Source organism: Anopheles funestus, chromosome 3RL (assembly GCF_943734845.2).
Source record: "Anopheles funestus chromosome 3RL, idAnoFuneDA-416_04, whole genome shotgun sequence".
NCBI lineage: Eukaryota > Metazoa > Arthropoda > Insecta > Diptera > Culicidae > Anopheles > Anopheles funestus.
The window spans coordinates 46,508,496-46,522,036 of NC_064599.1; the positions used below are offsets into that span (position 1 = coordinate 46,508,496).

Below are 13,541 nucleotides of genomic sequence, written 5' to 3' on the forward strand. Positions count from 1 at the left end.
TTTTTATATTAATAATTACAGCTCCTATACTTTTGTAGCAATATATTAGAAATCAAAACATGTTATCATTGATTCTGATTGACGTAACGATCGACTAGACCGTTACCATCGTGAATTGTATCACGTAGCTGAATAGATCAATCTTTGCAACAGAGCAACTGTATAGATAGGAACTGAGCGACTTTTGTCAGGATTTAAGGGCCTACATATACACAACTGAGCAACCCATAATCCGGATGGTTTTAGAAGTCACCAGTCTTAAGACACGATTTACCTATTCTTGCACCTCCATGAACAACTAATAATGCAAGTTCTTAATAAAGCAAAATATATTTGAAAATGGTAATGCTGATACTGATAGAATTTTTTTCAGATATTCACCGTAATTAGTTTTTCATTAATCTGTTCCAAGACGGGTAAGTAATTGAAACATATCTACATTATTTTTGAGTACTAATAGTTTGATAGATTCACTGTTTAATTTGTTTTTATACATTCATCACTAACAACCATTTAACCGCAATAAATGAAACCCCAATAATCGTGGTCTAGAAATAATTCCACGAGCATTTAAACTTGCATGCCTTCTAGTGAACGGCTATCAATTGCATAGGTTTGATAAATTGCTATATTGCAGCATGTTTGTGACTGGCCGGCCGGCATTGTATGAATCGAAACCAATCACACTGTTGAGAAAATGTGGGGATGCGATCTATAATCAACCACAGTGATGTGGGGCTGGTTGCTAATCTTTAACGTAAATCACGATGCAATCACCAAGTCGAATCTTCAGTTTATTTTTCGTAATCAGTTCATTCAAAGTTAAGCGATTGTAGATTTGCTTTTGGTGATGGGACATCGTTAGAATGCTATCCATCTGACTAGTGTTGGCAAATGTTGTCATCAATTTGCCACCATTACCATCACCAAACAGCTTGACAATGCTTCTTCTTCACACTAATGAGGATCTGGTAGGGAGCTTTAGTACGTAGAGACTCTAGTAGGATTTTTTTCAATTGAAGAAGATCAATTGTAGATCATGATACTGTTTTACCGGTGAGAGGTATAAAGTGATTGAAATTGGAACAAGAACTTCGTATAAATAGTTTGGCGAATGGCTCCAATCAGTCAGTATTCGGTTATTTGGCTGCTAGATAAGTGAAACTAGCTAGTGCAGTATTGCATATTACCTTGTTTCTTACAGGTTTTACTGTGCGTGAACAAATGTGTAAAAAAGTGTACAGCATAATTGAATCTACTCAAAACTAGTTTCATAGTTGTGTGTGGATAGTTCAGCAATAGCTGATATTTGTGATTTTTGGGAAGAAAACTAGTTTAAAATACAATAAACATCATAGAAATGCTAAAATTAATAAAATGTGCAAGTGTGCCAAAGGTAAAAGTGATATAGTAATACTATAGCAAACTTATTCAAAGCATGATAGTATGAATCATAGAAACAATTCCTATTTTTTCATAACTCGTAATATTTTCCTCATCTCGTATCTCGAGGGATTTCGAGGGATAAAGTTTACAAAATAGTTTTCTTTGTTCTGCTACACGGATAGCCCAGACGAATTATTCATAAGAATCGAAGCTTTTTTAAAATTTGGTGCTTGTGTAGGTTGGATCTTATTCCAATGAAAACAGAAATGTTGTATTTCGTAAAGGATTTCTTTGTCAATTGACAAATATATTCGTTTCCTTTAGTAACACTATAAAGATTTAGTACGTAATTTTAGTAAACAATTCAGTGTTAAAGAAACTTAAAACAGATTTAGTGAAACTTGTCTCTAAAAATGTTTTTTTTTTTATAATATCGCATAACTACAAACCAGTTGAGAGTGAATGCAAAAACAGAAAAGATTTCGAAAGTTTAATAGGTACTTTGACACCAATTCTTCTTCTTTTGTTGCATGTCAACCTCAAAAGATCAGGGAATTACTGGCTTTCTTTGACTTATAGTCAGTTCGGCGTACGGAAGTTAGGCCCTTATAGGATTGTATTCCCAGTCCTGTGTTAAATTTAAGGGTTAACAAACGGACGGGTCATTTGTTGTGTTGGTAACTACCAATTAACGATTTTTTTTTATAAAATCAATACAAATTTTGTATACTCCAGTTAATAGACAATTTTTGTCGGACATTTTTTGAAAATTTTTAGTATTTCTCAACCATCTACATTTTTCAAGTCTCTAGCTGGATTTTTTTTAAATATTTTGTGAAAATAAACTCAACAAGAGGAGTCCAAATACGTAAAAAAATGAGTTTTGTTTGTGGCCCTACAATCTCAGGCACACGGGGAACGACGGTTGAGAATTTTCTCAGAGCTGTAAACTTCAGAAACTCACGAGAGATTTTGAGTGATTTTGCATTTTTAGGAAAATCTAGCAACTTTTTAAAAATCGTTTCGTTAATTATAATTTAATGCCCGAATTTGTTGTTTGGTTTGGTTTTTTGTTTCTGCAATTGTAAATTGTTCCTTGTGTGATCGTATACGTTTTAATAACAAACTTATACTTTTTAACCGAAATATTATCCTTGAATCTCGTTCATTTAATTGATAAAAAGTTTATTTACATTCTTTTTCTTAACACAAATTTTTATTGAGCATATTTTCCATTCCAAGATTTCAATTATATAAAATACATAGCATTTGTAGCATATTGTTTGTTGTCGCTGACGAAAAGAGAAGCAGAATTGCCGCCATAAGTGATTGTTTGTGAAACCAAATTTGAGGGAAACCTCAAAAGTCCAAGGACACTTTGATTTTGAGACGCTTTTTGGGGGATTTGAGTAACTGAGGGAGTTTGAGGAAAAGTCTCAACTGTCGTCACCCGTTAAGGCACGTCAAAGTTTACTCTATACCGCATAAAAGCTTAGCAAAGCACATGAAAAGCTTTCCTATAATTGAAAGCTTTGAAAGAAAGAGCTTTTTCCAAGTTTAACTATTATAGCGAATTATACTCAACTTCTCTGTAGCATTGCTGCTATTTTCTGTTGGTTTCTGTAATTATGAGAGTTAAGGCCGAGGCTCCAATCAACTCATACTTACCGCCCGCTCATGGTCATGGTCACGGTGGAGAAGGTGGGCATCATGACGATCACCATACGGATTTAGTACCACCATCGAGCAGCTATGGAACTCCCGATTCAAGTTACGGTCCCCCTCATCATCAGTCTGGGTTTCATCCAGATCATCACGAGTACGAAGACCATCACGATCACCATGATAACCACGATGATAGCGGATCCTTTGAAGATGTAACTAACAATTGTTGTAGTATATGTTGTACACCATTCTAAGCTATGACCTCTATATAATGTATATTTCGCGTAATTAAAGGAACCGGCCAAGTATGAGTTTAGCTACGAAGTCGATGACGAAGATGCTGATCTGTCTTTCGGTCATGAAGAAATGCGTGATGGAGACTACACCACTGGAAAATATAATGTGTTACTTCCTGATGGTCGTCGACAGGTAATGTGTCAGAAGCATTGTTTATTCAAGATATGAATGTCATTAAATACTTTTATTAATTGCTGTGAATGTACAGATTGTAGAGTACGAGGCAGATCACAAGGGATATAGACCGAAGATAACCTACGAAGGAGGAGATGAACATCCGCATCATCATGATCATCCTCATGAGCACGGACACGAGCATGGACATGATGGGTACCCAAAGGAAACTCCACATACACAACTTGGTTACCCTAGGGAATCACATCACGATTTCGAGCATAACGGTATTGGACATGGCTCGAATGAGTACGACTCGCATGGCCACGATAATGGACATAGTCGAGCTGATCACGGAATTCACGACAGCCATCGGGGCTATGATAGCAATGCTCACGAGAACCATGGAAACGGACATGGTCATGGACACGGGCACGGACATAACGGTCACAACAGTCATAATGGGCATCACCATAACGGACATAATGGTCACCACCGCAGAAGAAGCAGCAATATTAACAACCACCAACACTCCTCGAATCACCATAACAGCAATAATCATCGTCACAATGGCTATCACTAGATCTATGAAAGCCTAGAATGCATTGCGTGCAAAATGCTTTGGTGAAACAGAAAATACGGATCAGAAAACGGATTAATGCATTGGAAATAACGTTTAAGAATCGAAGAATCGGATATGATGTTTCGAAAACATGAATCACTCAGTTTCCGTTTCTTATGCTTCACTTCGCTTGTCCCTGTAATAGACACTGAGACAGTATCAAGACACTGTACTAGACAAATGATTTGTATTATATAGGTCATTAACCAACGCTAATGTAATACGAACAGCAGCTAATTTATAAGCTTATAAGCATATGCAATACATGCGTCCTCACATAACGAAGGACTTAAAAGCAACATTAGTGTACGGTGTGTTACTTTTATGACTTGATGACGTTAGCTGATAATGTTGTATATAAATAAGAAGAAGTGTTCACAAACGCTCAAGAAGCTAAACCATTGACCTAACTTGCTGGTTATTCGATGTATGCTATACTTACATCTGCGCATAAGTGGAGAAACATACAAAAATTCAACAATATCTTATGATGCCTAGCTATTCCCGTTACATGGGCATTGGTTCTAGGGAATTTGTAACAATACTTTCTATAGCATGCACGTGATTCAATCACCTATAGAGACGACTCTTTGGTAGGTTTAGCCCGGTTCATTCACCATCCATTGCTACACCTGAATCAAGCAGCATCGAGATTTAGAGTCCATCGTCGACGTGATTCGTGCTGTCAAAACATAATTGACGTCATATTTTACAGGTAAGCGCGCAAAGCAATTCGTTATTTGCACATTCTTTCCAACTGCAATCTGTACGAAACGTTAGAAGCCAAATAGGTTGCACAACTGTGATGATGCGCCAGCATAAGTCGTTCGAAATTGTTCGAACGAATTGGAAAGGAGACTTGTGCTTGTGCATCCGAAGATCATCTTTTACAGGAATAGCGAGTGCGTCATACCTTTTTTTAACTCAGAGCAAATAGTTATTTGCACTACCAAATCAGGGAATTCAACAATTTGCACTGTGCTACAGTAATATGTAATTATAATGTGAAATCAAACTTTTGTTGAGCTTTTTCCTGTGTTACTTTTTGTGATATTTGGCAGTCTGTGTGTCTGTTTTATGTCGTTGGGTATCTTTTTGCCATTAATTAAACTTTTCTAGTTTAAAAACTTACCAAACGATAAAACTTTTATACATTAACTAGTTTACCCGGCATACCCAGCTTTTCTCTTAAACATGCGTTTTGTAATTAAAGTTTTATAGCAAACAGTTTGAATGTTCAATTTTGATCCGTGTGGTGATTAGAGAAAATCGTTGATCAATTGAAATTTTTTAAATAACCTATTATCATTCTTGATCAAAATGATATTACTAAGGCCCACTACAGACAGGCCGCGACAACTTGTGTTGTCAATGTCATACTTTTATAACAGTCTGGCTGTCAAATCGACGCGCCTCCAAACGCGGGTGCTGTTTCGCAGAGCTGTAGATGTTCAACAATTTTGCGTTTCCGCGGTACCGCGTTCGGATGAAATGCCTGTTTGACAGATTTTGTACCGAAGTTATACGTGTTTTCTGCGGTACAGCATCTACCGCGGCCCGTCTGTAGTGGGCCTAATAAAAACAACTTCTTCTGCTTCTGTTGTGAAACTTCTTCTCCTTTTCTGGCACTTCAGGAGGTATTTCTGGCTTTCCTTGACGATTGGGATTTAATATCAGGTCCTTCCGTGCAAAGCGCCAATTCCATATGCAAATCACTACACAACTTTTTTTTTTATTATTCACACACTTATCTCGATTTTTACTTACTTAACACTCACTTTAGGTTTTATTGAATTACTGAAAAGTAAGTAGTATTACTGAAAACAACTATGAATTATAGTTAACGTTTAAGAAATTAGTTTAATAAAGATTATTGCTGATTAATTACTAATTACATGCAAGATTTAACCAGGGAATTTCGCTTTATTGGTAGTTATGGAAAACATTAGCATTAATAATCTGGTCCTGAGCGTGGCCTAAGGAATATATAACTTATATTGTGGTTTAAAGAGTATGTTTGCGTCAGAGTTAAAAGAGTTTTTTTCAATTAATGTATATTATTCGATTCTTACTTCAGCCCTCTGCGGCTGGTAATACGGCTAAAGCTGTGATCATGTAAAATAAAATAAAAAAATAAAATATTATTTGATTCGACAATCAAGGAAAATATAGAAGGTCATTTAATGAAATTCAATTTGTCACGCAGTTCCTTTTACTATGTGTCACAAAGATCAAGGGCATTTTTATGATGCCGATGAGTCCCTTCCATGCTAGTTTATTTCTGATGGTAGCATGAAAATTATGCTCTTTTCAGTGCGCCATAAGTTACATCCATTGATCGATAGAAATAGTGTGTCCGGTCGTTAACGAAAACAACTACTTCCTTTCCTCGTCTTTGGTATTTTCAGTCACCCATCTCAACATTTCAAACCAGTATCGCATTCACTGTATTAAGTGAAGCATTCACGAACGCATTTACTATACTTCTACCGCACACTCAATTCTACCTGTATTAACGATGCGTTGCACAGTCAAAGCTTATATCGAGGGTCAATTAAATTAAAAATAGTTTAAACTAAACGTCTAAACAATACATCAAAGCTGCACGGGTAAACTTCGATAATTTTGTAAAGTGTTTTTTAGTAGCACTGTTCACTAAGCTCAACAAAAAACATTAGAAGGATGGTACACATAAATCATTACAAATCTTCCATTCTCTTCACCTTCACAATGATGAAAAGTGCTTTGAAACATTTGTTTTAGCAAAAAAAAAACATGGCAAAGGAAATGAAGAAAAATATTTCCGGCACCATTTTTAACGGATACTATTTAGATAGTTACCACTAGTTGAGCATGTCGTTATTTTAAAGCAGTAAATATGTTTTTGCATTTACATCAATGAACTCTATACTACTAAAACTATTATTCGACGTATTCGACAATCACAGTTATGATTGTTTTTCTAAAAAAATACTTTTCATTCATACCCATGATTCTCCGACCGCCATCTGAAGCTAACGCTGTGTTGAGAAAAATGATCAATTAACACATTGTTAAGATTAGTTCAGCTTAACATTTTCTTTAGATGCTTGGTATTGTATCTTCTTAGTAACGAAACTGTCTTATATATTATATCACAACTTATTATTAAAAATATATTCTTTAGTATAATTATTTTGTCATGTAACGCATAACGTTACTCATGAAACTTGCGCCATATAGAATAGCCACACCATATTGCACAGTACAAATGGTGAATAGACTGAATTCCAGTATAGGTAAAAAAATCGTTATTTGTTAGTTATTAAATTAAATTCAGCTGACCATATATTTGCTCTCCTGATGCGTTTTTTGTCATTTTTAATATAACTACCTGTCAAAAGTAAATCATCATCTCGTTCAAGAATCATCCATATTGGTTTATTAAACTGTTGAATGTGCTAGAATGGAACTGAGTCTGCGGAATGGAACGTTTTGCGATGACGTCGAGTGATTTCGATTATGACAAAAAACGACATTTACCATCTGAATCAGAGCACACTTCTGTGAACCTTGACCTGAACCGCATCTTTTTCTAGACAGCTCACTGCGTAGCTCCGATTCCTCAGTACGTTACGAAGCTGCGAGATGGCATAGCACGTCTGCCAGACTGCCATAATGGTAATCATGAAGCTTGTAGGAAAATACTTTCAAAATGTGGCTGTTTAAGTCCAACTGAGTCTTCTAGCAAAGGGAACCTTCCGTTCTGTTTGCTTACTTAGTGCATAATTTGGAAAGTTGCTCCATTTGCACTGCCTGCCTTGCAAACGATTGCAAAAATTCACTCTAGTCTATTGCTGCTGACGTTCATTGCAATTTGTTGGTACCCTTAGGGTGGGTCACAAGGTTATGAAAGAAATAGCTTTGACACTCGCATCAACAGCCTATCGAAAACTCATCGTTTTCTGCCCCTGTGTAGCATCTGTTTTTAATGGTTGATGAGCTGATGGTAGATTAAATTGTAATTATTAATTAAATGGGTATAATACATCTGCTTTTTGGTGGCACATCGACGATATATACGATGTACAAGATGTATGTACAAGATAATGCTTGTATGTGCATACCGGTAAATTATAGCAAACAGCGTGAAATGTATTATGATTGAATTTGTTTTATATCGACTGTTGTAAATTTGGAGAACAGTCACGTGAAACCATTACATGATCAAGTTCGATATGCTCAGATTAGGCGAAGATCACCTTAGCTCAAAGACGTAGCTTTTTACGCACGGAGAGACCTCTCACTTAACATCAGGTATAGATTGTTTTTAAGTAATTTGGATTCCGTCGAACTCGCATACCTTTACATTAGCTGGCGTTTTAGCTGATCAGCACGGCATGAGGAGAATTAGAAAGGTGAGAAGAGAGGGGAGCTAGAAATAGACTTCGGCAATATGAAAAATCTGAAAGTATATGATTGGTCAAATATTGGTTACAGCTTCCCTCTCGGCAGAAGTCTACATTTGTTTAAACAACTAAGCACCAAATGAGTACTAATTGAAGGTTGTACAGTGATGATTTTCGCGCGCAAATGTCAGATTGAACATGTTTCGAAACGGATTTGGATTTGGGGGCGATGACGACCGCCCGTGTCGTGGGATAACCCGGTTTCAACCAAACTATTACAGACTTTTCCCAAGCGTTTGACGCCGTCTAAATCCCAAAACTAGTTAAGTTCATGGACACTTTTTGGGTTCAGACGAGCATAATTGGGTGCAATATGGTTGTTTTATTACATGACAGGTGCTGAATTAATAAAAATGGTCAAGAATTGCTCTTTGCATGGTAAATACAACACTATTTGAAAAGGAATATACCATTTTAATCAGAAGAACACCCAAAATGAGACTACCTATATTATATTAGTTTCTAAAATCACCAATTTGAATCATATATCGCACACCAATCAATATTACTGAATGTTTCAATAAATAGTAAGGAAATGAAATGTGTAGTTAACAATCAATATCGTTCTTCATCTCAAGTTTTATTGTGCTTTTTCATATAGAAATGTTGCTATTACTTTGTATGCTCGAAAATACTGTTATTTACGATATATTCGCGTTATTTAGACCATTATCCATTTTTAGACCATTATCCACATTTGGACCACTCCAACAAATTAATAATTTTCATTTTATTTACATTCATGTATGCCACATATCCTTCCTTTGTTTGTGCTTGATGTGAGATGTGTCCATACAATATCTTACTAAACTTACATGAATCGCATATTCGGATCATTCCTTCCTATGGGATATCAGCTAAAATTCAGACTTCGGTGTTACGAAGAGATACGAAATGACGAAAAGACCACCCAGAAGCCTTTGTTTCATATTTATTTTATTGACGTAAACCTGTAACGGCATCTGTCCAGATGCGACTGGAAACTGTTGAAAATGTTGCACTATATAACTGTCTGTGGTTCTCAGTACGAGCGTAACGTTTAACGCTCGTCGTCTTTTATGTTTAAGAAACTCGAATTGAAGTTGACTGGAACCCTTGACCTTGAAATTCTTACTGAGAACATTTGTGCAATAGGATTCCTTAATTTTATTATACTTTTCTCACAGTTGGATAGATTGGTAACTTTCAAAATAGCTTACAACAAATGAACGCAGGACTAGAGTGCATATAGCAGCTAAACCTAATATTTGAAATAATTCATTAGATTGATAAGTTGAATTGCATAAGAATATTACATACACTATTTGCTACATATAAATACTAATTGTTAAAACTTCTCAAATGAGGTCTACAAAACATAGTAAATAATGCAAAAATCGCAAAACCTCTAAGCAACAACGTACATTTTCTGTACCCGTTTCAATTAAAAGTTTTACTTTATTTTGAATAGTTCTTTAGTTATTCACTTTCTTGACGCAATGATGGTGGCTTTTTATTTTACGGCAATATTTCATAGAGCAGCTTGACGTGGGAGTTGCTAGAAACGTTTCTCTGTCAGTTTTACTGAGCTTCAATTTGCTACTCGTTGCATACCACAACCTTGTTACAACAACCTTACCGTCACATTCATAAAACGTTTTCCCTTTCGTTTGCCGTGCCGTTCGAGCAAAAATTTCTGCATTTGTCCCAGCATCACGTCACATCACTTCAACACTCTGCTGTACCGCAAAGTATTAGTATATGGCTCAATCAGATTAATGATTTCAATTCACAGGCACAGGTTTCTTGCTCGGTGCCATCAACTCTATCGCGATCTTGGGCAAATGCAAAGCATTAACAATGCAAGCCAGTGCATCACTCGGGTGAATGAGCGAGAGTGACATACAAATGAAAGACTCCCTAATCTTTTGCTACAATTTTAGAGTGTAAAAATAGTCCAGCAAAGTCGAATCGGATGCTATCGGATGCATGATTGGTCCCATCGCTTTGTGTAATCATTAAAAAAATTGTTTAATAACCTATTTGATTGTGCTAATCGGAACAATGTACACGCTATTATTTATTTATATTTCAGGCAAAAATAATAATATTTGTAAGGCAACCATGTAGTTACTCTTTCCAGAAATTGGTTCGAGATTTGTTATGAACCCATAACCCACGAGATTATCTACTTGCGTGTATGCTGTAACAAAGCACATAAAATGTTCCATGTTCCAAAATAATGAATTGAATACTTCATCCGGCATGAATGACCGTATTGCTTTTTCACATTCACCATTTGATGTATCTAGGGTCAGCGTAGACAGGTAAAAGGAAATCTATTTACCAAACACTCTGAAGACATTCAAATAGCGTACGAACTATTAGCACCGCGAAGTATTTCAAGTTCATTCATACTCTACCACCTTCTTCAGGGTCACGTTCTGTGGTATCTGTAAACCACTTAGAGCCAAAACGAAACAGAGATCTAGTCCTTCGCTGGGAGAAGAGCTTCCTTTCATGTTCAACCTCCAACCATGCTCCGCGCAAGAATATCATCAATTATTGCGTTAACTAATTGTTGTGATCGTGAATGAAACGTTCATTGTGGTAAAGCAGCTTTGATCGATCATTGCAATTGTGTTCATATACCTTACATTTTATAATTTATGTAGGATATCATTGACAGGTTTCTTTTCAGTTTATTTATTATTTATTTTTATTTTTTTGAAAACGTACATATCATGTTTTTCTACGACCATTAAGCGCTACGAGCAACTTCAAACAAAAAAAGATTATACGCAGATTTACGCTGGATGTACATGTTTTGCTCGTAACACTTATAATTTCAGCCCCGAACGGTATTGGGTTGGTTTTTTTGGTATTCGTTGCGGTGCAAAATTGACATCGAGTTAGGTATGCTAGATAGGTTTGTAAATTTGTGATATAATTTTGCTTTCTGTAAGTATTATTTCGTCAAATTAAAAGAATGCCATGAATAAGCTGATAAGCACGGTTTTGATGTACTGCAATACTTCAACGCTTGACTATCGAATTATTTTTATTGACAGCTTCGGCGTAACGAAACAGGAAAATATATCTTTGAAACGCGGAAGATGGAGAAAACTAACTGTACACGATATCGCTATTTTACGATTGCAGTTCATCTGAAGGTCGTGGTTTTCATGTTGATAAAAGTAGGAAAGTTATATGACGATTTTTATTAATAGACCAACATTAATTTAGATCCAAAGTACTTCTATAAACACAACGAAGTGTTCATATACTTTATTTGATGTAATTCTCTCATTACGCTCATTCCTTGTCCACTCGGTGTATAATTAATGTTCATGAGAAACTAATGCACTAATTACACTCGATGGAGTCTCATCCACATCTTGTTTCGCTTCTAATGTAATGGAAAAAAATGGCACAGAGAACAATTGATGAGGCGAACTGTCTTGGAATCAATCCATGCTCCTTTTGATAAATTCGAAGCATTGTGTCATATGACCATACGTAGTTTTCAAGGTCATCTGCATTGTGTGATAGTACCTTCTATGGGTTTCTTAACGGCAACAATCTGTCAATAAAATCATATTCCTTCGAAACAGAGAGATAACCTTACTGAAAATGAAAGTACCTCTTAAACACATGCGCTAGGTAATTGCATTGCAACCATTCCCAACGGACACGGTCTGCATTTTTTCCTGTCTGCTGGTATGGTTTATTTTGATATTTATTAGTCAGTTTGTCGCATCACAGACATCTTTCAATATTTTTAAGCATTTTTCATACGTTGGGCAATGGAAAGAAATGAGCTTACTTTTGTTGTGTCGTTTTTGAATGGATGGACCTCAAGCACGCTAAGGTACAATTTCGATACTTCTATCCCTCCCAATCTCTTCTCTCTTTCTTTTTTTTTTTCTCTCTCTCTCTTTCTCTCTCTGTCTTTTCCTCTCACGATAGGCAATGTTACAAACTTCGTATTTCAAGGAAGAGAATCGACACTTTAGCACCATTTTTGGACAATAAATTATACGTTTCAAAATTAAACGATCAATTAAGAGTTTAGCGAAAGACTGTCCTTCTGACTGAGGTACAATAATTGAACTTCATTATAAACATTCCGTCACCTTACTGCGCATGGCTTGCTTCATACAGGCGCTACGATTAAAAACGCCACTACCTCCTTATAATCGGAAACAAATAATATTAAATGACAAAGGTAAATTACCATCACACTTCTGGCCAGTAGACTTACAATCCTCCTACAAATCTGTGAATTATTAGAGTGGCTATTTTATTGTATTTAATCATAAATGCACACGTTTCAATTAGACAGTTTTCTCATAAAATTTTATATTAAAACTTTTTAACCCATTGTACCGCATTGTACAGAAAAGTGATGTGTCATCAATCTGATGATTTATTTATTTTCAATTTTTAAATCGCATCTATTTATTTGAAGGTGTAAACTACGTTACGTGAACTACGTAAACTAAGTTTAGTTAGTTTTGCAGTATGAACACAAGTGTAATTCACCTACCAAAAACCTCTGATTTGTCAATTTGATTTGTGTATTCAGCCACTCACCTGCCGCCAAATTGTTGATATCATCGATATAGAACTAGTGCTTGTTTCTCCAGCATGTTACTCCACTTTTGATTGTCAGCAGGAATGCTAACCTAGGTTCAGTGATTCTCATGATAATCATCATCAGTATGGTTCAACTAACCCCCATCAGTTCAAATCGCCATGCTTGGGTATCGATTGTTCCAGTTTCAAAACGTTGGTTTCATAAATCAAAACAGAAACACAACAAAGAGTATTACTGAAAGGTCAACTGTAAGATTCGTGATTTCGGCAGTTGTTAACCTGTTGGTCAGTGAGCTACGTTCGGTAATTTATTTATGTTTGCAATAATGCTTTTATGTTTTTTTTTTCTGCTGACATGGCTTTCACAATACATATGAGGTAAAATGAGGTACAATGAGGTAAAATAACTGAAAGATCCTTAGGTGAAAACA

The 13,541-nt window shown here is 35.8% G+C and overlaps 1 protein-coding gene across 1 annotated transcript; it reads left to right on the forward strand.

The window, feature by feature from the left end:
* Positions 1-941: 941 nt before the first annotated feature.
* LOC125768091 (histidine-rich glycoprotein-like) lies at positions 942-4,383 on the forward strand. Its single transcript, XM_049435305.1, has 4 exons — positions 942-1,396; positions 2,982-3,263; positions 3,346-3,480; positions 3,557-4,383. Exons 1-4 carry the CDS (start codon positions 1,361-1,363, stop codon positions 4,043-4,045), a joined length of 942 nt encoding a protein of 313 aa, XP_049291262.1. The 5' UTR covers positions 942-1,360; the 3' UTR covers positions 4,046-4,383.
* The last annotated feature ends 9,158 nt before the right edge of the window (positions 4,384-13,541 follow it).